This window comes from Anomalospiza imberbis, chromosome 1 (genome assembly GCF_031753505.1).
Source record: "Anomalospiza imberbis isolate Cuckoo-Finch-1a 21T00152 chromosome 1, ASM3175350v1, whole genome shotgun sequence".
Taxonomy (NCBI): domain Eukaryota; kingdom Metazoa; phylum Chordata; class Aves; order Passeriformes; family Viduidae; genus Anomalospiza; species Anomalospiza imberbis.
In genome coordinates this window covers 70,103,967-70,131,010 of record NC_089681.1, presented here as the reverse complement: position 1 = coordinate 70,131,010, position 27,044 = coordinate 70,103,967, and the positions used below count along the sequence as shown (strand labels likewise).

Here is a 27,044-nt window from a genome sequence, read left to right as displayed (position 1 = left end):
GGAAGCTGGTTTAATTTATTCTCCCTTTCTTCCCAAGCTCTTTAAAAGAAACACCTTCCCTCCATTTGTCCTGGGTCTTATTTGGCTGAATGTGTAGATTCGTTCTAATTGTGGCATCTCGTTTGGTCTTTGGAATGATCAGCACTGCCCATGCTGCACCAGAGGTCTGCAGGAGGACAGGCTGCTTTAGCCACGTGGTCCTGGGGCTCTGACTGATCAAATATTTTGATTTCTTATGTGCATCAAATCTATATCAAAATAACTTTGAAGTATCTCTATTAGAAAATGACAAGTGTCTGTTTATCCCCTCCTTGAAAGTTCACAGGCTGCTATTAATGCTCTGAAAGGTGCTTTGGAGTCTGCTTGGCCTGTGATTTCTGCAAGTACCATTCTTCTAAAAGGATGAATTAGGGAACATCCAAATAAATATGTCTATAATATACTAAAAGCATAGGTTATAAGTGCCCAAGTGCCCATAATTATTCACTGTGTCTCACAGTTTCATTCTTTTTGGGAAAGGAGATTTGATTCCTCCTCAATTCACTGAACTACTTTGGAGAGCTTATATGAGTGTGTGCACAGGTGGATGAAGACAGCAGTTTCCAGCAATATGACGTCAGAGTTTTGAGTTGGAATTGCATATGTAACTTTTTTTTCTTAAAACCTGTAGAGAATCTTTCGGTTTTGGATGGTTTAGAAAATTCTATCAAATGCAGAGTTAAAAAATGAGCAAACGTGGATGGTCAGCAGCATTCCATGCCTAAATTAGCAGCTCAATCTATGTAATAACTATAGGGCAAAAAGTCATACAGCAAGGGACCCCCACAACTGTGAAGCGACACAGCATATTGGATGGAGAAAAAGAAAGAATTTAAACTTAATTATTAAGGTATTCAGTATGCTAAATTTTGGGTAAATCTTTAAAAGAAAATGCTCCTGATTGAAAAGAAATTATATGAAGAAGCTCTGTATTACCCCAGTGCTACCAGCTTAAGTCAATGACTAGCCTGTATTAGAAACATGGAAATTTTCAAGAACTTGAATCTGTCATTAAAAAAAAAAAAAAAAAAAAAAAAACAACAAGAGGCAGATATTTTTCTATATTTCTGCTGGGATCTTAATGATTTCTGCTGGGAAAAAAAAATGCCCCTCTGAGAGATGCAAACTTAAAGCAGCTGTTGAAAAGCACCAAAGTGGTTGCAGTGTTTTTGATCTGCCTCTGCCTTGAATATACCTCAGAATGCTAGGGACAGCCAAGATGTCAGGACCAGCTTTTTTATCCCTGTTCTGCAGGAGTTCAGGAGATACATGGGTGAATTCATTCAACGTGCACATCTATAATGAAGGCTGTAGTATTCATGAGGAGAAAGCAAATCCCTCACTAGGGTGTGGAATTCCTGAAGTGAATGTGCAGCTGGGAATATTTGTGGTGCCTGTCTGAGAGAATGTGATGCTGTGCACCTTTCTGGTCAGGTCTGCTGTCTCTGCTTGAACAGGCAGCATGAAGTGGTGCTGCTGCACAGCAGGTGGGGTCCTGCAGCTATCTCAGAAATCAGGAGGAGTTTAGGGCAAGAAAGGAAGCAAGGTAAATCTGACTGGAGCAGAAATTGATAGACTAGAGGTGAAGACAGAAAGGTAAATGGAATGAGAACTTGGAGATCTTTGCTTACCATAATTTTATCAACTTTAAACTTTATTAAAAGGTAAGAAAATTGCTTACAGATTGTACTTGTATGTACATGGCAGGTGAGGGACTTAGGTAGTAAGAAAAGTAGTGTGCTAAGGGTGATGCTGGGGGCTGCAGCACATAAAGACTTGGCAATGGGGTACCTTTGAGAAAACTTGTTTAGATGTGATGTGCTTGTGCCATGATAGCTGGAGGAAGAGAAGGTGCTTTTAAGTTTCATTTATATTGCATGGCCTCTTTTGAAATCTTTTTAGTGCCTTGGGCCTGGTTTCCTTAACATGCAGTCTTGCACATTTCTGCGTGGGAACCTTGCAGATTCTTTCATTTCCTTACTTTCTTATTTTTCTACTATTTTTTTTATCATTCCCTATTACTCTCTACTGCAGTATGGCCAAGGTGCTCTCTTCTCCTACATCGATATGCTTAAATGCCCTGTACAGTCTTCCTACAATCCTTTCACACAGCTCAGATATGGAAACTGAACACAGGGCAGGACTGTACATTAAGGGGGAAAACTAAATGTGGTGAGGGTTGAAGCTTTTCTTAAAATCTTTCTCTAAACACTAAGCAAATTAATAAGAAACAAAGCCATAGGTGTTCTGTCTGTGATGGAGTCAAATGTGGTCAAATATGGCTATGTAGGCTGGCCCTCTCCTTTAGACATTTTTTCTCACTTTTTAACAGCCTGGAAGTGGAATCTGTCTTTTAACCAGAAACCTGTGTTAGAAATGATCTTTTAAAAGCAATGTCATCTGCAGGAAGAACCCACAACAGATTAGTTATTGGGGAAAAATAAGTGACTGAGAGTAGCTTTTAGGAGTTCCACTTTGAACAGAAGTGAAAACTAATGAAGGGAAGTACCAAAAAGCAAAGTTTTTCTTCCTGCCTTCCATTATAGCTGCCATTTATCCCATTTTAAGACTTTTCCCCTTTCTGGCTTGTCAGCATCTGTATTCAGTCATTACCTGACACCATTATTATTTTATTTTTATTATTAAGAATAAATATACCATAATTAGCTGAAATATCAGTCTCATAATTACAGGTATAGAGGTGTTTTATTTGATAAGACTTTGTGCCCAGAGGAAAAACATTACATAATGTGCCAAGAAGGCTTAAAATCTGAAATCTAAATTTATCAATCTGATTATTTAACCATTTTAAGAATATTTTGACATAGTTTCAGTATCCTTTGACAGTTTTGGTGTTTGCAGCACTAGCCAAAGATGAAGATGTATTTAACAATGGTTTTTATTGCTGGTATTTTGTGGAGATGTTTGAAGGAGATCCGTTTGTGTGATTCCCTCATGGAATCTCGTGTTTGCAACTGTATTATTTTGCCTTGCTGCTAGAGGTTTTTACCTGGAGCAGTGTTCCTAATACAGTAGAAACCAGCTGACAATCATGCTTGAGGAAAGAGACTCTATTCCTTGTTGTAATGTGCCTGGAATGATATATAGTCTGCATGAAAGTTTCCATTCCCAAGTGTTTTAGTCTATTTTGAAGGATTTACATGGTCTTATTTACAGTGTTGTGTTCAAGATTTCCCTTAAAAACTTGTGGAGTTTTGGTTTTGGTTTTTGATTTGGAGCTTTCTGGTGACTTTCCTCCTGTTCTGACCAATTTTCTCTCCTCTCTTGAAAACCCATCTGCAGCTTTTGTTCCACAAAGAGTCCTTACAGTATTTATTTTTATACATGTCAATACATGGATTTCAATTGCACATGCATAAATTACTTATAGGCTTGGAATAAAGAATCAGAAAATAAATTACTAATCCAGTAATAGTTGTAGACTTTACAAGTACATATCGTGTTATTAATGGTTATGGTATCAAGTGCAAAGGGAGTAATTGCAAATTAAACCCTAGAGCAAGACAGGAATGAACATCACCTTGCAAAAGGGAGCGAATTAGAAGATCTGCTGGTTTCTTCCGCTTGGGCTGATATCCTCCCTTTGCTAGGACATCAGTTCTTCTGCAGGAAGCATCTCCTTTCCGCATCTCTGAATCTCATGTTTTACAGCATTCCCATCTACTCTGTAATTAAGAGCTTCTCATTTTAATCTAGTTTTGTCTTCTAGGGAGGTTCTTGAAAATAATAACTTCTACTCAACACAAACTTCTCAAGTCTTCTTTACACTTATGATGTGTATGCAGCAGGTGAGCAGTGATCACTTTTATCACCAGAGAGTAGAGTAATATCCCCAAGACAGATTGAGTAGCTATCACTGTAATCATACACCAAGTATTTAATTGTTGGTTGTAGGACATTCTGGAGGAAGAACGTCATTAGAAAAGTAAAATCTAATTTTTAGTTTTACCACTTTTGTATTATTTTATTACTCTTTTTCTAGTGCACTAATCTGAGTTTCAGAAAAATCAGTTCAAAATGCCTTGGGAATCATTTACAGTTTCATAATGCTTTGGTTTTGCCTAGGAAAAAACAAACATAGCTTTCAGATAAACATAAAAGCACCAGCTGTTTTCCTCCAGAACTTTTATTTCCATAATAATTGCCTTTGGAGGTAATTTTACAAGAAGAAGCGTATAATATGTGGAAATATTTAAGAATAGGTTTACAGTAATTCTATTACTGTAAATACAAAGACTGGTTTTCATGCCCTGGTAACTGCTCCAGAGGTCTTACATGTTAAGGAAAAAAAAGGAGAAGAAAGTTCTAGGAAGCAGCCCAGCTTCCTACTGCCAACTTGGCCATCTTGGGGGCCATTTCTGGAATCCAATTTTATTTTTTTCAGAGTTTTCTGGGCTATTAATTTAATGAAAGTCCTGATCCGATTTCTTATTTTTCCCTGAGCGTCTTTGCAGGAGCTTGATGGCTACTTCTGTGAACAGGAACTCCAGTAATACTGGTAGTGCTTGCCTTCTCTTGGGCTTAGAGCCTCGACTTAGTGGTTGGGCATTTAAATAGTTCAGCCCCTCACTGGGAATATCTTGTCTCTCCTTAGAAGAGCAGACATCCTTGCAATCTGCATTATATGAATTTTGACTTCTCAGATTGTGAGTTTGCATTGGCTAAACCCAGAGGGCTCTACATGAGCCCTGGTGTTATTTGAAGGTGTCTGTATCCTGCTGTGTGACTGGGATCAGCTGTAGAATCTGCCTAGCCAAAATAGCCCACCCTGTGATGTCAGTGTTGGTGGCTGAATATGCCGACTTGATCCGTTGATACCCCTTAACAAGTCCATGGGAATGCTGAAGGGAGCATTGAGCTTATCATCCTCACTCTGTTTCTTTCACTAGCCCCTGGCCCAGCTGGTATATGTCCAGGAAGCCAGAGATTTGTCTGCTCCAAGGGGGTTTTGTTCTCTGCTGGGCTCTGCCCAATTTCTCACACCTGTGTAATAGAAAGAAAGAGCCTGCGCTAACAACATCATGGGAGAAGAGCACTGCACTATCAAATGGCGCTCTTGGCTTTGCAGTGCGTGGGAAAATAAATGCTGTTTAAGACTCTAAAAGTGAATAAGTTGGGTGATGTTATGTGGAAGATTTTTTTTTTTTTGTAATGTGTGTCCTTTTATGTATGCCCCTGTGAGTGACATAAAATTTCTGTGCTGCTGCACTTTTCTTGGATGAAAGGATTTGTATATAACTCACAGAGGCAATCCTTACTTTTAACAAAGATGGTTCTCATATCTTTTATGATTCATTCTCTCACTTCAAACCATCTGTCTTTCCATCTCAACAAAAAGGTGATTCCTTAAAATAATTTTGCCAGTCACCCTGCCTGCTTTCTTCCTTTTTCCTTCCTGCTTGAAATCACACTGATTTGGTTTCTTCCAACACCAGTGGCTTCCTAATCTCTTGCTTTTGCAATGAATCACCCTTCCATCTTCTGGTTTTCCACTCTTCCTACTCCAAAGCATCCCTGTTAGCTAGTTTTTGATTCCCGAGTTGTGGGAGAGTGATACAAATGGAAATAAGAGGAAATTAACTTCAGGTAGTGATGGATTTTCATGTTGTAACTTAATATAGTTAGATTTGCATAATACCTGGTTGTATTTCTTAAAAGCTGGCTTTAGACATGGACCTAAGAGGAGTGTGTGAATTCTCCTCAGGAATGGCATCTCAAATTTTCAACTCTGACTTGTTGACAGTTTCTGATCAACAGAATAACTAATATTTGACACACCCCTTCCTATCTTGAATATTTCTTTCATCCAAATGGTGTTGTTTTAGCATCTCACTCAGTATTCTGTACAAGACCTTGACAAGATAAGGGAGTGATCCAAGGAGGCCATGTGAGAAATGGGGCTGAAATGTGAGGAGGATGCCTATGTGCTGGTGCAGGGCTCAACCTGCAAACCAGACAAGTGAGCAGCTGGGGCAGCACCTGTCTGCAGGATGTACAAGGACTTGTCCCCAGAGGTGCCTCTTCCTTTCCCTCTGTGTATGGAGTCCGTGGGTGGCTGGCTTAGACCAGGTCCCTCGTTTTTAGGTAACAAAGCTGGGTGCCTATCCCCAGAACTGTGTCTGGCGAGAAGCAGTGTGCTGGAACAGGGATTGATGCCAGACTTTTCCCAGACTGCATCCTGGCCAGCTATGGGAGCAGGGCTGCTCAGGGAACCCTGCTTGGGCCACCAGAGGCAGGAAGAGCATGCTTTCACTGAGACATTTTCCTGTGATTTTAAATTCAGCTTCCTCCATGGGTACAAAATGCAGTCTTTCCAAAGCAAGCTGTTTCAGGGCTGTGTTTCATAACCACCAGGGGAAAATCGTTAAAGGGGATAAAAAGCTGGAATTATTGATTGAGTAGCATAGAGCACAAAGCATAACCTCTCTTTTGCTCCTAAAAGTACAGTGATTTTTCTCAGTTGTGGAGTAACTTAGGTGCATCTTAAAGCTAAGGAGCTGATAAGGAATTTTTTCCTTAGGAAAACTTAGCAACTCATTTTTTTTTTACTGGTATATTCACATAGTAATAGTATGACATTAAAACAATTAGCAGTTATAACTGTATATTTTGTAAATTTTCACACCTATAGAATTAATATGTTAAGACTGTGACTAAACTTGTTCTTCATTTTCCTGTTCTGGTTCCCATGCATTACACCTGTTTTTCACAAGGACAGCTTTTTATGTCAGTCAGTGAAGCTAACAATGCACAGCAAAGGACGTTGTTAGAATTCATTGTATTTTAAAACGATGCATGACATGCTGACAATTGTAGTTCATTCTTTGGCACAGATCCCTGGCACTTCTATTCCAGTAAGAAGAGGTACTGTTTTCCTGGTTTTAGGAGGAAGATTATTGGAAACATTCTAAATAAGGAAGGTAGAAGAGGGAAAGAAGGTGGTCAGTCTTCAGTATATATTGAAGAATATCCTTTGCAGAACTGTTTGGATATTTTTAATGTTTTAAATAACAGTTGTGCTGGTACTGGTCTTGGCTAGGTACTTACCTTTTGTAAATCAAACAAAATGGATAAAATAAGCACCAAATCACAGATACAATCAAGAAAATGCCACAGGGCCAAAGTATTTGAGTACAAAGCTGAGCAGTTTAGATATGACAGACCATTTATTTCTGTTACTGTAGAAACTTTATTGCCTGTACGAGTCTTAACCTCTGTTTCTTTTTTCTGCAGCTGTCAGCTTTGCTCATAGCTTGTCTGTATGAGAGGGTTACACAGGTGTCTGAGATCCCAAACTGCAGCTCCCTCAGTGATGACACTTTTTTCTTGTTGGTGTGTATCACTTCAGCAGCAGATTACCTAGAGAGAGGCATGTTAGGGACATCTGTACACCCGCAACCAGAACAAATCAACTGTAGTGAAGAGTGGCTAGAAATCTGTGTATGCAAGCCCCTAAGATCATAACTTAAACAAAAAATAAAAATAAAACCCCAAAAGATCAGTAATGATGGCACAAAACACAAAATAACAACAAAAAGTCAAACCAGGTCTTTATAAAATACCTAAACTTGCAAGGGGACTGTGTAATTGGGAGAGATGTCACTGTCTGCTGTGATAGTCTATCAGGACTTGAATGATGCTACATTTAGGATTTTGGTATAAATCATTCTCAGTAAGAAAGATAACCTCTGGTTTAACTTTATTCAGTGTCTTTTTTCTAAAATGGGGGGAAAAATGGCTGATGCTTGACTGATGATATTTTGTTGGTTCAATTGAATAATTTCATGTACTAGTAGGTAGCCACTGGCCATCCTCACATATTGTATTCTCAATACCCAGTGATGTATAGTGACTGGAAAAATACACTGATTTAGATTCTGCTTCATTGCTAAAGCAGAATTATACTGTATTTTGATACCACTTTAGCTTTTGGTTTAGTTGAAATCTTTAGGGTTTTTCCCAAAATAATTCTCTAAATCTTACCCTTCATTAGTATCCTGCATTTAGCCTGTGTTTCAGGACATATAAAATCCTGACTGTATGTGCATTTTTGCCGGAGTTACTGATCACTTCTCAAGCGACCTAACTAGCCTAACTGATAGACACTACAGCCCACCAGTGCTGCAGTGTTTTGGCTAATTAAAATGTGCTTTAATTACAGTGTTTGCAGCAAATCTCTGAGGCCTGTATCATATGCTTTTGAAAGACCAGAATCTTTTTAAACTTGCATAACAGTTTTTAGGACAACTCATTGAGGATCTTTCAACAAAGGCATTTCACATGGCTTGCTTAATCTGAAGAGTAAGCTGATGTTTCCCAGTGCAAAGAAGATGTCTTAGTGCTGAGCAGATCTTTCACCAGGCCCTCAGTTATCCTGCCAAGCCCAGCAGGGTCACTGGGATGAATCAACAGCTTAAGAAAGGGAGGGATTAGCCCTGTTAACCTCGGCAGCAGGTTGAAACTCCCATGCTACAAGTGCTGGGGCAGGCAGGCATTTTACTCCACTGCAGCCCACAGACTGCCCCATCTCCACTGCTGCCAGTCCTTGCAGTGCCTGGCAATGCTTCTGCAGTTTCTGTAACAGTGGGAAAAATTAGCAATGATTCAATTTTTTTCTTAGACGTGAGTGTCATCTCTGGGCTTCAGAAGTAATTTCCAAGTAGCCAGTGCTACTCCCACGAACTCCCTGGGTTCCACTCCATTGCAAGCATATCTGCAGAATGCTGCGCCACAGCTTGTGTCCCAAACCAAACCACCCTTCTCTCTTCCAGGCAGGCTTTAGCCCAGGCTGGTTCACAGTCCAGTCTGGGTGGTGCAGGGGGAAGCAGAAAGAGAGCTAAGGGAAGTGCAGGCTGGCAGCTTTCTGCAGGCGTGCCTGGGCCCAGCAGGTGGGGAGAATTGTAAGCAGGGTAAAGAGCACCAGCCCCCAAGAGTTCATGTTTCTCCCACAGCATTCTCCTGGAGAAATTAGCTGCTCATGGCTTGGACTGGTTCACTGTTCACTTGGTAAAAAAACAGCTGGATGACCAGACCCAGTGAGTAGTGGTGAATGGAGCTACATCCAGCTGGCCGCTGGTCACCTTGAATCCTGTGTCCAGTTCTGGGTCCCTCACTAGAAGGACATTGATGTGCTGGAGCATCAGAGAGGGGCAGTGGAGCTGATGTAGGGAGTGCATGTCCCATGAAGACCAGCTGAGGGAGCTGGGGTTGTTTAGCCTGGGGAAAATGAGGCTAAGGGGAGACCTTAGTGCTCTCTAAAACTACCTGGAAGGAGGTTGCAGCCAGGTGCAGGTCACTTCTCCCAAGTTACAAGATGAGACAAAGTGTCCTCAAGTTGTGTCAGGGGAGATTTAGACTGGATATTAACAAAAATTCTTTTTAGAAAGGGTGGTCAGGCTACCCAGGGAAACAGTGGAGTCATAATGCCTGAAAGCATTCATTAGGCATGTGGATGTCGCACTTGGGGACATGGTTTAGTGGTAGACCTGGAAGTGCTTGGTTAACATATGGACCCAATGAGCTTAGAGATCTTTTTCAACATATATGTTTCTGTGATTCTTTGTTATCTCAGGTATCTGACATGATTTTTCTCCATACATTCAAGCCCGATGTTTTTAATTTCCCAGTCATCTGGGTTGTGACAGACCTGCAAGAAAGCTGAGCCTAAAATCGATACGCAGCTTGCTGGCTTCTAAGTGTTTATGTAATTTTCTGTGAGATACCCGCAATGTTCAGCTCATGTCTAATTGGTGCTGTTCCTGGGTGGAATACAATGTCCTTTTACAAGTAATGAAATAATTTTAAGTAGCCTGTTTGGGTTTTTCTGTATTTTCTCTGATAAAGGAAGTTGTTTGATGCAGTATATTTTTTATGGCAGTCAAGCCTCATGTTTAATTTGGCCCTTTTGTGCTTCAAGGCTTTCTTTTTGACTCATGTGGTATTGGATTGTGTGGAGTTCGATGCTCCTTTGCTTCTTTGTATTCAGTGCACAAAAAGCTGAAGTGCTGCTCACTGGATACACCTGAAAATCTAAGGAGACCGGCAGTGGCAGGTTGCAGACTGTTCCCTTCCTGCAAGCCATTTCTATCTGTGCAAAACTGTGCAGCCCTTTTTGGTAGTGGTACTATTGGCATTGTCAGCGGTTTAGATAGTATTTGCATTGTCATTCCAGGGATGCTAACATCACCACCAAGGTGATGGAGAATCAGAGCTGGGAAGAAGCAGTAGTGAAAAGGATCAGTCCATTGGCTGTGGTGGCATTGTTTCATGTTCTGTGGGTCTTTTTGGACATTACTGCAATTTCTAGAACTGGAGCAGAATAAAATGTTCATCAATAGTGCTGTCACATGTTATAAATGAAAAAGTAAAAGTAAAACAATGGCACATGGTCATAAACAGAGCTTCTGAATTTCATCAGCAGAGCATTAAAATCCAACTCTTCAGTAGATTATATCTTTATAATCTTTAGTGGATTATATCTTCTGGATTAAAGCATATACACCCACACAGACACACATAGGCTACAGCAAGTGCCAGAGCTTTGGTACCCACTTTGTCACAGCAGTGCCACTGATGACATGGTCATCCTGTTTAGTTACAGAAAAGCTTCCTTGGGCTCTCTTCTATCTGTCCATTCACAGCAGACACTTCTGTACACATCCTTCTAAATCAGTTGGCAAAATGTTATTTTAAATTGTTTCTTCCGATCTGTCATTTCCCTATGCATCTAACAAAATATGGCCCTAACAGAAGGAGGGGTTTTATTAATCTTAAAATCACCAAAGCTCTCTCTAGCATGAAAAAAAAATTTGGTTTCATGGAGAGTTGCATATTGCACCCACTGCTTTTTAGTTACTTCCCACAGCAGGTAGGAAATATCACAAAATGGATATACTTTTATTTTGCTTTTCCTTGTCATACATGTATATACACACATTTACAGGAAGTCTGTTAGGATATCTGTCATGGTTCTCTGGCTGCCAGTATCTTAAAGCTTTGATAAACTATGGAAATAGTACATGATTTTTCAGAGTCTCAAATTGCTTTTAAAATTGGATTTACCTGACTCCTTCTTCTGTTGAAAACTCTCTTTTGGGCTTGGTTTCAGTTGTGTGCAGAGGTACTGAGGCAAGTAGAAGATTTTGATGGGTTGGGAGAAGTCAGAATCATGACAGTAGCAGGGGTGATGAACTTATATTTGTGAGAGAATGAGAGACTGCTGTAATCCTGGTCACAGACTCCTTTTGCCAGATGCTTTTTGTGCTTTATCTTCTGAGCTGACATTTCACAGGAGACAGATGTATTATATATATACGCACACATCCACGTGAGAGGGAAACAAAATCAAGCCAGGGAGATACAGACCCCTTAGAAGAGATTAGAGATTGGAAGGACACAAGTAGGTACCGATACCATCTCTGGGGAAAGTGATTAGATTTGAGAGGGACGAGGGAGATAATGCCCACATCTCAGAAATCTTTCTGTTGCGGAGCTATGTGGCACAGCAGTCTTATTTTAATGTCTCACCATGCCGCATTAGCACGTTTCAAAACTCATCTCAAATAGCTAAGCAGGTGAGAAGGGACTTCGTGTTCCTGTGCACTGCGAGGCTGGCACAGCCAGCATCTGCCTGTGGTTTGGTCCTCAGTTGTCCTAGCTCCTCAGTGTAACTTCCAAAACATCCTTGGCTTTGTGTTGTGGCATCACAGGTAATCTACAGCAGTAGACAGCTTGAAATGCAGGCAGGTGGTTGTCTACATTTTCCAGCTCAGTGTTCCATTAGTCTCCCTGGTATCTGCAATGGAGAAAATCTCGCAACATCAGAAAGAAGAAAGATCTGAGAGATGGGAGGGAAGGCTTTGCTTTCTCCAGCATGTTCTTGAAACTACTGAGCAACAAAAACACTTCTTCTGTACATAGAAGACTGTCAAGTAGCATTTCTGGACAGGGAAACTTCTACGTAACACGGGCAGCAGCAGATTTTACTTGAGTGCAATGATAAATTTGTTTCTATAAGATTTCTACCTGATGTAAAATTCGTGAGTGTAATGAAAATGTCAGCTCAGCTTTTTCATCAGTGGTCACAACAGAAAGGCAAATGTCAGGAAGTAGGAAGAAAATAGGAAACAAAACAGTGAATAACACTGTGCTACTGTACAGGTCCATGGTGTTTGTACAATTTGTGTGTGGTACACAGGTCTGATCCTCACAGCCCCAAAAAGAGGTAGCAGAACTGGGAGAGGTCAGCAGGGACAGTGATGGTGCAGAGCTAGCCTCTTCAACCTGCAGGTGAGGTAATGGGATGGAAGGGAAGCATAATACAGGTCAATAAGCTCATGAACAGCATGACAGAAGTGGGGATGGTTGTTACCACCTCTTCCACTATCAGGAGTTTGAAATATCAAGTTGAGGTAGTGGGTGGACAACAAAAGAAAACAGTTCTACCCTGTGCACTATAGCTGTGGACCTCCTTGCGACCAAATTCTGTTTATCAGAATTTGGTTCAGCAGGATGTTAGAGAGGTTAACCATAAAGTAACCTTTTAACTCCATCCATTAACTCCACTAACTCAACGAGGTGGAGCCATTGACCAAATATCCGATGCAGACAGTGCTGGAAGCTGGATATGTGTGCTTGCTCTGTCCCTGTATATCTTCCCATGCATCTCCTTCTGCCTTCTGCTGGTGCAGGTGGACCTCTGATCTCACCCAGTTCTGCTCGTTCTTGTATATTGTCATGGTTCTCAACACTTCCAGGGCAAAGTGTAGGACCTCTCTTTCCATGTTGTAACCGTTGGACTGTCATGTAAAATGAAAAAAAAGAGTAAATAAAACCAAGGGGTTAAGCTAAATACTGATGTTATATAATTTACAAAGTGCTCTAATACCACATGAATGATGCCAGAATGAATGATGCCAGTGATGAATGCCAGAAAACTGTCAGAGTAGATGGGACTGCTGACAGGTGCCTTGGAAGTGACCGTTTGACTGCTGCAAGGAGCTATTAGGCAGCTGTGAGGAAGTTTAGTACAAACCAGAGCCCAAAGCAGTCCTACATCAAAGTGTTGTATTACAGAGAGGTTGTCACTGTAGTTTTAATTGGCAAAAATCCGCTGTGACTTATTCTCCAGGCAAGCACATTAACTTGCAGTTGAACAGATTTCTTTGTCCATGATTTGGTTTAAGACATGATGAAAACAGTTGATTAAATCTTGATTTACCAAATTGCTGTATCTCATATTTTGTAGCTGATTGGAACATGTGCCCATACAAAAGCAAGGACAGGAGGAAGAGGAAACAGGAACAGCTCTGTGACATACAGCTGTGGTTTTGTGGACAGAGGGGAGGAGTAGTTTCAGAGAGGCACTTCTGAGGTTGTCAAGGTTACAGGTACTTCTGTAGGTGAGTGGCTAGGGCATTCTCTGCTGAGACCTGGCATCAGCTGTTTCCATCTGAGATAAAAAAATATTGCATTTTAATTAGATTGGTGCCTTTGTCAACACTGAAGCATAGCATATAAGTCATTGAAAACTTTCCACAGGAGCAGTGAAATTATTTAAAAAAAACAAAAATTACAATAGCAGCATTTAACCCAATAATATTTTCAAACTTTATTAGTTTTTAGATGTTTCCGAGATGAGAATCTCTTTATAATCGCTCAATGAATTAACCACCCAGATCTGCCTTCTTAGTTCTTTAGATCCCAGTAAAAATGTTGATTTTGGAAGCTAGGATTCACTGTTTCAGATGCAAGGAAGCCAAGAGCTGCATGCCAGTCTGGTGCTTAGTGTGAGAACTGAGGATTTTCACTGAACTTGCTGCTTTGAGACATTGCTGCAATGGCAGCAGCTGTGCCTTAGCCCTGGGAAAGAAATCTGTGCTGATACCAGCATGGTATGGCTCGAGTAGAGTCTGACAGCACCAGTTGTATACTTTAGGAAAACAAACAGCGTTGTGGTAGATTTTCAAGCTGCGCTCAGAATTGATACAATATGTCATAATGAATTTCCTGCCAGATCTTCATCTGCTGCGAAGAAGTGCAGCACCACTGACTGCCTTAGTGCTATATAAGTGTACGCAGTTGGGGATGGGGCCAAGAGGTTTATACTGCAGAGCAAAGAAGCCAGCGCTGCACTGAGCAAGTACCAGGTGCTGAAGTTGTGCGGAGTAGTGGTGTAGCCAAAAAGGAGCTCAGAAAGCGGAAACCTCCTTTGTACACCAAGGAGGACAAATTCACTGCTCCTGCAGCAGCAGCATCTAGTAAGAAAGACCACCACTACTGTGGGGTTGGAACAGCCCAAATTTACTTGGAAATGCTTTTCATGTGCTAAGTCAGGTAATTTTGCAAACAAAAACTCAAAAATGGCTTACCTTTAGAAAATCTTGCTAAATCAGTGTAAACTTCCCAGTTTTAAGTAAAGCAGTAGTTTTAGCAAGCGCCTTGCCATTGGGGCAGCTCATCCACTCTGAATGTGAAGGACCTCCCTCTTCAAAGGGAAACTGTGGAAAAGGCACTCTCAAGCTTTTAAAACCAGCCTTTGTGTGCCTGCTGTGCCTCCAGGCCTTCCCACTGTCTGTCAAAAGCTTCAATTCCTCAGTTTCCCTACTGTCCTTTTAGACAGGCAGAGAATCCTTAGTGGCTTCATCACTGCTATCCCTTCAAATGGACTTGATGATCATTGTGGGTCTCTTCCAGCTTAGAATATTCTGTGATTGTGTGACAGGCAGGGTCCAGGGAAGGGCTGCTGGAGGCACAGGAGTAGCCAGAGCAACCCTTCACCAAGGGTCCCACCAGTGCTGTCCCATGTATACACCATCACTGGAGGCTGGTCTCATCTGTCCAGCCATGTAAGTCTGTGTTCTGTGTCTGCTCCTCAGAGGAAGAGGAAAGGGATGAGCATTCCCTGCTTGGTGGGAAGGGAGCCACAGGACACCAAGAGCCAGAGCCAGGATGAGCTCATACGGCTTCAAAATTGAATGAGGGTTTGGGGTGAAGCTCAGAGTTATTTTCTATAGAAGTCTGGGACTTTGGAGAAATAATAAAAGAAGAGTTGTGGAATTATTTTCCCTTGTTTGGACACTATATTGCACTGACATTTATGTGCATGATGTTGCAGTAATCCAGTCAGTTCAGCCTGTTCAGTCATGACCTTTTCTGTAACATTACCCACAGTGTTGTGTGTGATATTGCAGAGAAAAAGGTGAGGGCAAGGATGCCAGCTGACTGTTGTCAGCTTAAGTACGATATCAGATTTTCACTTAAAGTAATGATGGGTGCAAATGCAGAACCAGAAAATGGGCAATTTTCTAAGGAAAAGTTCCATGGTACTAAAACAACATTTGTTGCTACCATTTATTTTCTTCAAGTCCCTTTCTCAGGTAGATGATTATTGCTTTTCTGTAGTTTTACCAAAGCAATGACTTAGCCCCCTATAAAATAGTTTACCAGTTGAGGTCTAACTTACTCAGTCTTTACATTAAATAACTTTCTGGTCTAAAAAGGACTCGTCACTCATGACATTAAAGTGTTGCTAATTGTGACTGGAGGTATTTACATTCTGAATCCAAGTGAATTAATATTAGTTGTGTTGCACCATTTTTGCTTCATTCCCCAGTTGTTTTTATAACTAAGTATAACCTATAACATTTGCTTTTCCAGAATAAAATAGATCCTTTACAGGGGATTGACATCACTTTTTTTCCTATGGTGCCTTTTAAGCAGTGTTTAAATTTCAAGTGGTCTTGTACGTTTCATACAAATTCTCCATGGAAAGTAGATTCCGCTTTTAATATTTTAACTCTTTATATCATATAGCTTTGTAAATCATGGGCCTGTTACAATCCAGCATGCAAAACATTCAGGTATCTTTATGTAATGCGTAAGTGAATTCATTTTGGGATGAAACTTTATTAGTTGCAATAAGAATACTGTATTTTAGAGAAACAGAATTATACAGATCAGCATTCAAATATTTTAAACAAAGTTCCAACAAGGACAGCATAGTTAGCTCTGCTTTACCTTGGTTGAAACCCAGGACACCTCCCAGTGTGCAGTGGGGACCCAGGATCATTGCTTCCACCCCAAAAGTCCTCCCTGCAGTGTTTCCAGCTCAGTAATACTTCACATGTACAGATGGAGGGACTGAAAACAGAAGTATCACAGTAACATTAGGATAATAAAGCAGATGATTTTAGATGAGATATGCTGTATTTTGTTGCGCTTTCTGTATCCAAATGGGCAGGAAGTTACCCCAAATTGAAGTCACATGTTGGAGATAATTGTCATCAGTTAGTTCCAAAACTAGAATAGGCTGCCCAGGGAAGTGGTGGAATCACTGTCTGTGGAAGTGTTCAAAAGGTATGTGGATGTGGCACCTGAGGACATGGTTTAGTGGGGAACTCAGTGGTGCTGGGTTAAAAGCTGGACTCAGTGACCTTAGAGATCTTTTCCAACCTTAATGATTCTACAGTCTGTGATTCTATGAAAACAAAGTATGGACTTAAATATTCAGAGCATTAAAAAGGAGAACAGCTTGGGGAAGCAAATGTCTGCAGGTCTTGCAGGTCTCTAGAGGTAACTCTTACATGAGGAAAGAGGCCAGTTTGGCATCTAGTTCTCAGGCTGTTGTGTGCACACAAAGACATAACCTGTTTCAATGAGGTAACTGTTAAAACTGATTTGTGAACTATTTGGTTTGTGCTTTGAAACGTACAGCCCAGGAGGTTGGCTACATTTCTGTAGAAGAAGAAGAAGCCTCTTTGGTGAAGGTCTTGGAGTAAACCCTCAGCAATGGAAGACTGAGCCCGTCTGGGATATATTTACTGGTGTGATAAACAGGCTGGCAGTCAACAAGTGTTTTGTGCATCCACAGCCTTCAAGAATTTCAGCAGTATCAGATCAGTGTATCCTGGCCCCTCCTACAAATCCTTCCCTGATGTCACTGATGCCAAAGTGCTGTGGAGTGGCCAGGCTGTGCCTGAGCAGCTGCTGTGTGTTCTCATTGAATCAAAGGGCTGGGTTCCACTGGGGGCATGACAGTGGATAGATACATGGTTGGAGGGTTTAATGCTGCTCTGCAAGTGCATGTGGATTGTCCAGACAGAAATAGACTTCTTTTTTGACAGAAATATAGATAATACAGCTCTCACAGCCTTCTGCTTATTGAAAGAACCAGATTGGTCTTCTGAACATTATGCTGCTGGTTTTTTCTCCTGCCTCATCCTTGGAAATGAAGTTATTTCAGTGTACTATGAAAAGAGGTGTTTGGAGACTTACTGACTTACACAAAATGGAATATTTCATTTTATACATGAAAAGTGTCCTCATTCAGAAGAGGCCAAAGCTATTTCACTCTGCTGGAAAAAGACTATTTTCTCATGAAAGGGAAGATAAACTAATGTGATACTATGATTACTACAGAAACTAAAATGCTTGCTTCCAGTGGGAGAAAGGTAACAAAATGTATAAGCGGCTCTCTAGTTAGCTTACAGTAGCACTGTTGAATTATCAACAGCTGGCATTTTCTCTAGCTTCAGTCTGTGTTCATCTGTACCATCAAGGTGTGCCCAGGTCTCTGTCACAGCTGCATGTTGCACAGGAAGGTTTTATTGCACCTTCTTGCACAGGGAGCAGGGACAGTCCATACCAGAAACATCCAGCCACTTTGGTGGGCAGGCTCCTTGCATTCTTTGCTGCTTTTATGCCTTGTGCATGATGCCCACATTTGCTTAATGGGCCCAGTGTTACTCACTTTGCAATAGGTTTTCTGTGCCCAGGTCTAGGACTGTGCTAGGCTGGATTGCAGTGTGCTGTTGGTGTCACATAATGAACTTTCTCCTTCTTTCAGGCCCAAACTGCTTTGCAGAAACCCTTGTCATTCCAGCAGGCCGGGAGGTGAAAACTGATGAATGCACTATATGTCACTGCACTTACGAAGAAGGCACTTGGAGGATTGAACGGCAAGCGATGTGCACTAGACACGAATGCAAGCAAATATAGGAGATCTACCAACCTACAGACTTACCGTGGTTTTTATAAAATATCCCACAGCAGTGAGCACCCGAGATGACCCAAGGAAATCCAAATGAGACAATTCTGGCGAGGAGCAAGGAATAAAATACTGATATTTTGTTTCTCGAAGTAACATAATACTGCAAGGCAAAGAAGTGCATATATTTAAAACATTTGGACATAAGAATACCTGTCTTAAATGTGTTATTTTCACAGTGAGTACACTTAAATACACTATAAAATATTCTATGTATTTCTATAATACCATTATAGAGCTTAAAAATAAATGTTTTATATAGACAATACAGATTGAAGTACTGTAGCATTGCCTCTCCTCTTGTATACATGCGCCATGGCTAAAACTATACATTTCTGTTCCAGTTTCACAAGATTTTCTTGTGTGTTTTTTGGTTTTATTTTGGGTTTGGAGTTTTTTTGCTGTTGCTTATTTTGAGTTTATTGGGGCAAGCAAGAGATAGCACATGACAAAACTTTGATATTCTCAGTTTTGGAAAAAAGAGAACAAGAATAGGCTTTCAGAGAACATGTATTCATTTATGAACATAAATGGGCTGTAATGTAGAGGTGAGTCAGCTCAATATCTTAGTTTTACTTGTGCACCTGTCTCCTGATCCACTGCCAAGATAACTTGGAGCAGTGGGTAATGTGAAACTGGTCTCTCATAGCTGCTCCTAAAAATTTATTCAGATGAATTCAGTTCTTAATATTCATTTCAGACGTAAAATTTATCAGCAGGACAGATATCGCTGTGACATAATACGGCATCACCAAGCTGGTGGAAGTAATGGTAAATAACCACAGAGCATCATTGATGTGATGCATAATGGATATGGAGAAGTGCAGCTTGGAAGGGCTACAACAGCCAAACATGCCTTCACTGATGTGGCTCCACATTGCTAAGATGAGGGCAGGAGAGCTGGTTAGTAGCTGCACCATTCCCTAGCCCTGCTTTTGCCACCTTTTTGGAACCTGGTTCAACATTTTGTTTGGCTGAGTGTACAGAATCTGTAGACACTCTTTATTGAAGTGAAAGGTTTAAAACTCTGTTGTTGACTCCACCAGAGGATTTCTAGCACATAATCTGACCCTGACTGCATGGGAGGTGAATTACATCTCCCTGCTTCAGCCACCAACAGCCTATGCTTAAATTCATTTCAGTTTTAGTTTAGTTTGTCACCAAATCCAACAATATGTCTGCTTTGGATACCTGTTAAGGCAGTGACTCAAGAAATATGGATTTATTTTTAAGCTTTTGCTGGAGGGAAGATTTAATGAATAAATGTCTGAAACCAGAAGATTATTGCTTAAATTCCCACCTACTCTTTGCTAATTTCTCCTATGGTGTAACCTGGTTACCACCTTTGCATTCATACAAAGTATGACTTTCTTCTACTTCTGAACACTAAAAGAATGTTTGCCAGTGACTTCAGCGGATCCCAGTTTTCACCTCATGTCCTTATTTTGATCATAGTTCTATCACTGTGAGTTATTTGGGAGTAAAGCTGTATGGTTTGTCTAAAACTTGTGATAAAGTATACTGATCCATTTCATAAGAATCAGTAGTCATATGACAGAGAGCTGGCTCCTAAGCCAGTCAGACCCAAGCCTCATGGCTATTTGGCTTCTGCTGACTGAAATCAAGTGTTAGCACAGCTCTCAGAGAGTGCCATGAGTGCCAGTGGTCTTCAATGCATGACTTCTCAAGTGGAAGTACCCATGTAGGAAGCAGCCATGAAACTTGAGACGAGAAGGTGAACTTGCAACTCAGTGTGGGATTGCCTTTCCGAGTAGGCTGCTTGGTGACTCTAAGAGACGTATGTGTTTTCAGTGAACTGTGAGAAACCCACAGTTTGTGTCTTTCAATGTATGGCCATAATGAGTAAGTTTTTGGAATTCTCACCTCAGACTAGTTATGCTTTGCTTCTTCACTGAAGGTTCTCATTAAGCCTTTTATCATTTCTGAGGCCCATTTCTGTTCTTTTAGACAGTTCTGTTTGTTGAAGTGGTGAGTACAAAGTTAAAGAGTTAGTTTCTAGTGTGCAATATTTTCTATTGCACATTTTTTCAAAAATATTTTTCTGTCTTTCAGTACTGCTACCAATATATTAATGCCATTTTAACTGTAGTAATAGGATGGTCCTTTCAATTGCATGTGAAATTTCCCAGGCGTGTTCATCTTGACATCCAGCACTGTGAGTGGTTTCTTGAAGAGATTATATTTTGAATTATATAGTGGGTTTTTTTGGTTTTTGAGAGGCAAATTTCAGATATTTTTAGATTTTTTTTTCTTTTTATGGAGTGATGTAAAGTTGTACTGAGTTTTTGACCTTCTTTATGCTTAGATCACTGGCCACATCCAGCTTTTATCCTGTAGTATTACCACATGAGAGCTCTTTGGTTATCCCTGAGATGGGGAAATGGGCTGAGCGACTCTTTCTAGGCAGATCTCACCAGTCTTGCCCAGCTGCCACACAGTGTGTTGTGGGATAACCCTAATAGGGAGCTAAGCACCACATAGCCACTCACACCCTACCTGCCCGCCCAGGTGGAATGGTGGAAAATAAAGGAAGAGAAAAAGCAGAAGAACTCATGGATCAAAGTGAAAATAACTCAATAAAAAGAGAAAGGAGAGAAGAAAGAAGCAACAAAAAAGGCATGGCAATTGCAATGACTCACCACCTCCCATGGGCAGGCCAGTGGCCTGAGCAAAAGATAGCCAACTTTACCTCAGCCTCACTCTCCTTCATTCTACTGCTGAACAGAGCACTACATGGCATGGAACATCCCTTTGGTTACTTAGCTCAGGTCACCTGCTGGTTGTGAGCCCTCCCAAGCTCTTGCGCACCCCATTCTACTCTCAGGGGACGAGTGAGAAGCAGAGAAGACCTTGGCACTGTGCACGCCCAGTTCAGCAATAACCAAAACACTCGTGTGTTTCAGCATTGCTTTGGTCACAAGCCTAAACCACAGCATCCTACTGCCTGTTATGGAGAGTAACTCCATCCCAGCATGTGGTGATTCCACTAGCAACCCCACACATGCACAGAGGCAAACACACCAAAAGACCCCAAAACCCAGTGACTGCACCAAGCAGCATGTGGGCCTTTGGCAGCAGAGCTGGGGAGCTGAGATTTGATGTATAATGTCACTTCACACAGACAGGTTTAACATTTTCTTGTTATAGGATAATGAAAATAGGAAAAGTAAAATATTTAAAGTTAGCCATTATGGAATGCATTTGGGAACCGTTTGCATTTAAACTAATTTAATCTCAAGGCAATAAAATAACAACCCCAGAACTGCTGTGGTGGCCACATGTACTAATCTAAATGTTATGCTTTGGTTATGTAATATACCTGTTCAAGTGTAATCTTAAAAAATAAGAGAAAAGTCATCTGCATCATTTCCAGTGAACTAAACTCCAGAGAATATTGTCTTCCCTACTGAAGCCTAGATACTCAGCTGGTTTTTGCTTCAGTGCAAACAGGATTATGCATCCTGCACAGGAGGAGTTCTTCAGCTTTGCAGGTGGGTTGTGCCTATTAAAGCTGTATTTCCAGACACACTAATAACTCATGAATAATTTTGTATTTGAAGGTCTGTTGCTTGGATAATGAATAGTCTTCTCAGATGTTCTTGTGTGGTTGCATTGGCATGAATATGATATTTCTGCTTCTGCTTCACTGGCTTCTGCTTATTTCCCAGTTGAAATCAAGACAATCCATTTCTCTAGGAGTGCATTATACATGAATTTGTCTTCCAACCTGTGTAAGCAGGTGCCTGAAGAGATTACATTCTAGATGGTTTCAGGTAATTATAAAGTTGCACAGTTAGTGTGCAGTAGGTTTCTCTGTACTACTCATTTAAGCCACAAAAATGGAAGAGCTCATACTCAAATATTATGTGAGATTTAAAAAGCGAAAGGGGAAAAAGAGAAAGTATGAGAGACAGATGAGCTGGGCATTACAAAAGGAATGTCCAAAAAAAAAAAAAAAAAAGAAAAACATATATTTTCAAAGAATATGATAAGAAAAGTAAATGAGAAAAGTACTTGGGCACAAATTGAAATACAAAAAATTCTAGTCGGCAATGAAAAAAAAATCACACAGTAAAAGTGAATGAATACTGGAGGATGCTGCCCAGAGATGTTTTGGAGTCTCCATTTTTGAGGATGGCCAAATTCCAACTGGACATGGCCCTGAACAGCCTGCTGTAGCTGAACTTACATTCAGCAAGGTATTGGATGAGATGATCTCCAGAGGTGCAAAATTAACAACCGGGATCTAAAGACATTGAATTAAAGTCTTTAATACATACAAGAAAGAAAAGGATACGATGACAGATTCCCTCACTTTGAAAAGCAGCTGTTCTGTTTCCATGGGTGGAACTGTACTGTCGTGCTTGTAAAGTGTTTGATGTTACTTTTGACAGTAACTTTACTACCTAAGTTATCATAGCATCATGATACATAGAAGGTTTTTAAAGGCACACATTATTTACGAATCTAATGTAATCCAATTAAATACTCCATTTATTCCCCTTATCAGGCAATGAGTTTTCTTCAGAGCCTGTGTTAACATGGGTTTTCTCTCTGCAAAAATACAGCTCCCTGCTGCATTAAAAACCAAACTCAAACTTGTGTGACAGCACTGAATATCACAGACTATTTTCCTGACTATCCAAGAATTCAGAATTTTCATCACTTTTTGGTTAAGGTAAGTACTACTTGAGAAAGTACATAACTTGTTCAGTTTTGACAGCCACTCCTTCCCAGATTTCTCTTTCCTTTGAAAATATATTTAGGCTCAACCACACTGAAAATGAAAATTTGTAGTCTCCTGAAATGTCACATTAAATAACTTACATAGCAGGCAAAAAATAAACACAATCTTGGATGTTATTTATTTATTTAATATGCCTGTAAAAGAAATACAGGAAAACTCCAAACTAGTGTCTCACTCAGTAGTTACAGAGAAATGGAAATAATGATATGTAATATTAAATTATCAGTAATAGGAAAAAATTCTTTTCTTGGCTTAATCAACATAAAACAAGAGTTTTTCAGAAGCCCAGATTAACACTGTTAAAACTGAGATAAGTATTTCTTCCACAGGTAGAAATAATAAAGTCTTTGTATTTGACTACAGTCAGTGAATGAGAGGGAACATTCACAAATCCTGGTGTCAAGTCCCTTTGTTCATAATAAGTAGAATTAAAGACAAGCCTTTATTTATAATCATTTACTTTGCTTTTTCCGGTAAGTCCTAAAGGTTGTGCAAACCGTGTGAAAGAAGATGAATTTCATCTATCAGGAGGACCAATTCCCACTATTTCTATACTCTGCTAAAATCCGTAAATGTGTGCATGGAGAAGAAATTCAATATTCCAGTGTGTATAATACCCCAGTGAAAAATACATCAGCTTTATTATTCTCTCTCAAAGTATAGATGCAAATCTGTGAATGCCTTTAATTGATGAAAGCATCTGCCAACCAGAGCTTTCCATTTCTGATAAAAAGGAAGGCAAATTATAAAAATGTCAAAGTGCTGCTTAACCTAAATTCTCAAATTAGTTTTCTCTCCATACCTCAGTAAGGTCCATATGCTTTATTACTTGTTACAGTTCTGTTTAACAAAACCAAAATCTGTATTTTCACAAAAGCAATACTGTATATGATGCTGTCTTCTTAGCCACTGCTAATTAAAATGAATGCTAACTAATTTAGTACACAAGTGCTGTTGTGAGTGAGAAATCATGGAGATAACACAGACATGCAGTGCTTCTGCCAAATATAACAACCCAGTGGTCTGTTCAGTTGTGGTTACCACAAGAGAATAAGGAATAGGTGGCCTTTAGTCATTCCAAGAGTTACAGTAAAAGAGACTTCAATTTCTTAACTGCCAAACATTTTGTAATGTTCCTTCCCAGCTATTTATTTTCAAATGGCATTTAATAAAGAGAGCTATTTTATATATTCTGTTAGTTATGCCATTTATACTAATGTTTGAGTGGTTAACAGTGCAACTCTGTAGAATGTTAAAAATGTGTTCTTTCCATTTTCTTCCAAGTGCCTTAGCTGCCTGTTTTATACAAAATACTTCATCTATACTTAATTCAAACCAGAAAGGCAAGTAATACAGTCTTAGTAGTTACTTTCAAATGTGCTGTTCTCAATTTGGTGCCCTTCAAATCAAAATAAAATATATTTAGAGCTTCAGGCTCTGTCGCATTATCAAGATATTAGTGGGAATCTTATAGTATAGTATCTTAAGATAATACATCATATTGAGAAATTATTTCTTAGATGTAGAACAGTATTTCTTTTTAGTCCTTTTTTTTCAGAGTAGAGTTTCTGAAGACACATATTTACCTCTGTGGTCCATATTTGTGCTTGAAAAAACAAATACCTGCAAACTTCCTTTTCCAGATATGACAAAGAGGTGAAAATGGTGTCATGGTTTCACCGCAGCCAGCTACCAAGGTCTGTGCCATCCATTTGCTCACTGCCCCACCAGCAGGATTAGGGAGAGAATCATAAGCGTAAAAGCTGGAAAACACGTGGGTTGAGATAAAGACAGTTTAATAGGAAAAGCAAAAGCCATATGTACAAGCAAAGCGAAACAAGGAATTAATTCACTGCTTCCCATGGGCAGGCAAGTGTTCAACCACCTCCAGGAGGACAGGGCCCCTTCACAGAAAAAGGTTACTTGGGAAGACAAACACCATCACTCCAGATGTTCCCACTTCTTCCTTCTTTCCCCCATCTTTATATACTGAGCATGATGTCAGATGATCTGGATGATCTGGAATATCCCTTTGGTCAGCTGGGATCACCTGTCACCTGTCCTGCCTGTGTCTCCTCCCAACCATCCCCAACTTTCTCACCAGCATGGCAGTGTGAGAAGCAGAAAAGGCTTTGGCTCTGTGTAAGCCCTGTTCAGCAATAACAAAAACATCTCTTTATTATCAACCCTTCAGCACAAATCTAAAACATAGGCCCATAACAGCCACTGTGAAGAAAATAAATTCTACCCCAGCCAAAACCAGCACAAATGACTTTCACATCTAGCTAATTGTTATACATGAATTAGATGGAAAATAAGTGGAAGAAGATTATAAACTCTGTAATACTTATTAAAAACAAAGCAATTTTCAAATACAAAACAAATAGTATTTTAAACAGGAGTCCACTAGTGAATACCAACTTAAACAAGGCACTTGGTGAATGATGATGACAAGGAATGCATTGAGTCAACCACTTAGTAATTCTCAGCAGCCTTACAAAAGTAAAGAAGATGAGTGTCGAGTATCATAGTACTTCATGTAGCAGTTTGTTTTCTTTGGGAAAGAGCAAAAGTCTTGTGTTCAACATGGTCCCTTAAAGCTGCACAGATGACTGACCCAAGTGGATATATTGCATCCTTTGGGAAGAAGTTGCCAATGGGTGAGTAGTGATAGTATAGTTAACCTTGAAAGAAAGACTTGGGGATGTTTTTGCATAGGAGGCTACATGGCATCATTCATGACTTTTCACATACACAATGAACTTCTGGCTCTAATCCTCTAAACCAATGACTGAACAGGCAGGGAGCTGAAAACTACAGTACAGACTCCTTACATCAGCCTATCTTTATTTGAAAGAGGTTTCTTAAACATTCTGAATTGATGATGCAAAGATTGAATATATTTTATACATCATCCATTTCTTAAACCATACTTTTCTTCACTTTTTACTCCATTTACATGTGGGGGATATGTCCATCAATTGCATTTTAACATGGCCTATATGCTGTAATATTTTAAATACACTTCTATAGCTCCTTGTATAAGGACTACAAGACAAAATAAAGCTGAAATTTACACTCTGGTAATTATTAAGAAGTATGCAAAAATAATTCATCAAATTAGAAATTGAGGTATGATGCAGAACAAGTGTTCTGAATGAAATCTTTTTCTCGGCTCATGCTATGTTATAGACAATGTCTGCACAGTCACCTGCAGAATGACTTCACTGCAGAAGACTAGCTCAGCATTGTGCTCTTGGCGGAAAAAAGCAGGATTTGAGCTACTTGTTTATGACTGTCCTGAATCACACCTTGATTTAGCAATGGTAGCCTTTCTTTGGGATAGACCTTTAATTAACAGCATTAGCATTCAGTATGCAATGATAATTAAGGCCTTTTTCCCTTTTGCTGAGTTGGTATTTCCCTTGTTACAGGTTCTGTCTGTCTCAATGTTGACATCACAGTCACTGCTGCACAAACCTCCAGCAGGATTTTCAGTATTTGGTTTGGTTTATCTTTGTTTGAGGCTGGCAAGATTCCCTAGATCCCCAGTGGCTGTTATCAACTCACCAAGCATTTTTTTGCCACTGCTGTTGATGGAAGGGGTTTTAGAAGTTATAAAATGTAACAGAGGAGTCCTCTCCAGGTGATGTCACAACCTTGTCTTTTACTGTACATTAGTACAGGCAGACCAAGATATCTTCATTGGAAAGAGAAAGCTTTACAGGTACCTAAAGGTATTTTCAAATCTTTCTGTCTGGAAAATCCATCATCTTGTGCACCAGAGGGATAATTCTTCTCTTTTTATTGAAGGTTATAGGGATATAACTAGCAAATCCTTCAGAATTTTCAGTTTATTTCATTGTAGGAAGGTGGACTTCTCTTACAATGAAATAAAAACTTTATTTCTCAGAAGTGTCATCTACTCATTATCTATCAGAAAGCATGAAAACCAGAAAGGAATCTGAAGTATACCTAGCCAGCTGCTGGAAACTTTCTCTTAACTGTTAAGTGGTTTCAACCTTTTCACTAATGGGAAACCCCTATTTCTCAATATTTGCTTTGAAAGCATAAAAATTGTAAAAAAAAGTACTCTTTACAGTGTATTTTACATACTTGCCACATCACAAACCAAAATGGACACGTCCTAATCTGTTTTTGTATCCTATA

The 27,044-nt window shown here is 40.0% G+C and overlaps 1 protein-coding gene across 2 annotated transcripts in view; it reads left to right on the top strand.

Moving 5' to 3' along the window:
- The window catches only part of VWC2 (von Willebrand factor C domain containing 2), a 54,639-nt gene extending 36,265 nt beyond the window's left edge, over positions 1-18,374 (top strand). For both annotated transcript variants that reach the window (XM_068196238.1, XM_068196244.1), the window contains exon 4: positions 17,906-18,374. In XM_068196238.1, the coding sequence (XP_068052339.1) occupies positions 17,906-18,057 (152 nt within the window). In that variant the 3' untranslated portion in view covers positions 18,058-18,374. The remainder of the gene's footprint in view (positions 1-17,905) is intronic.
- Positions 18,375-27,044: the final 8,670 nt, after the last annotated feature.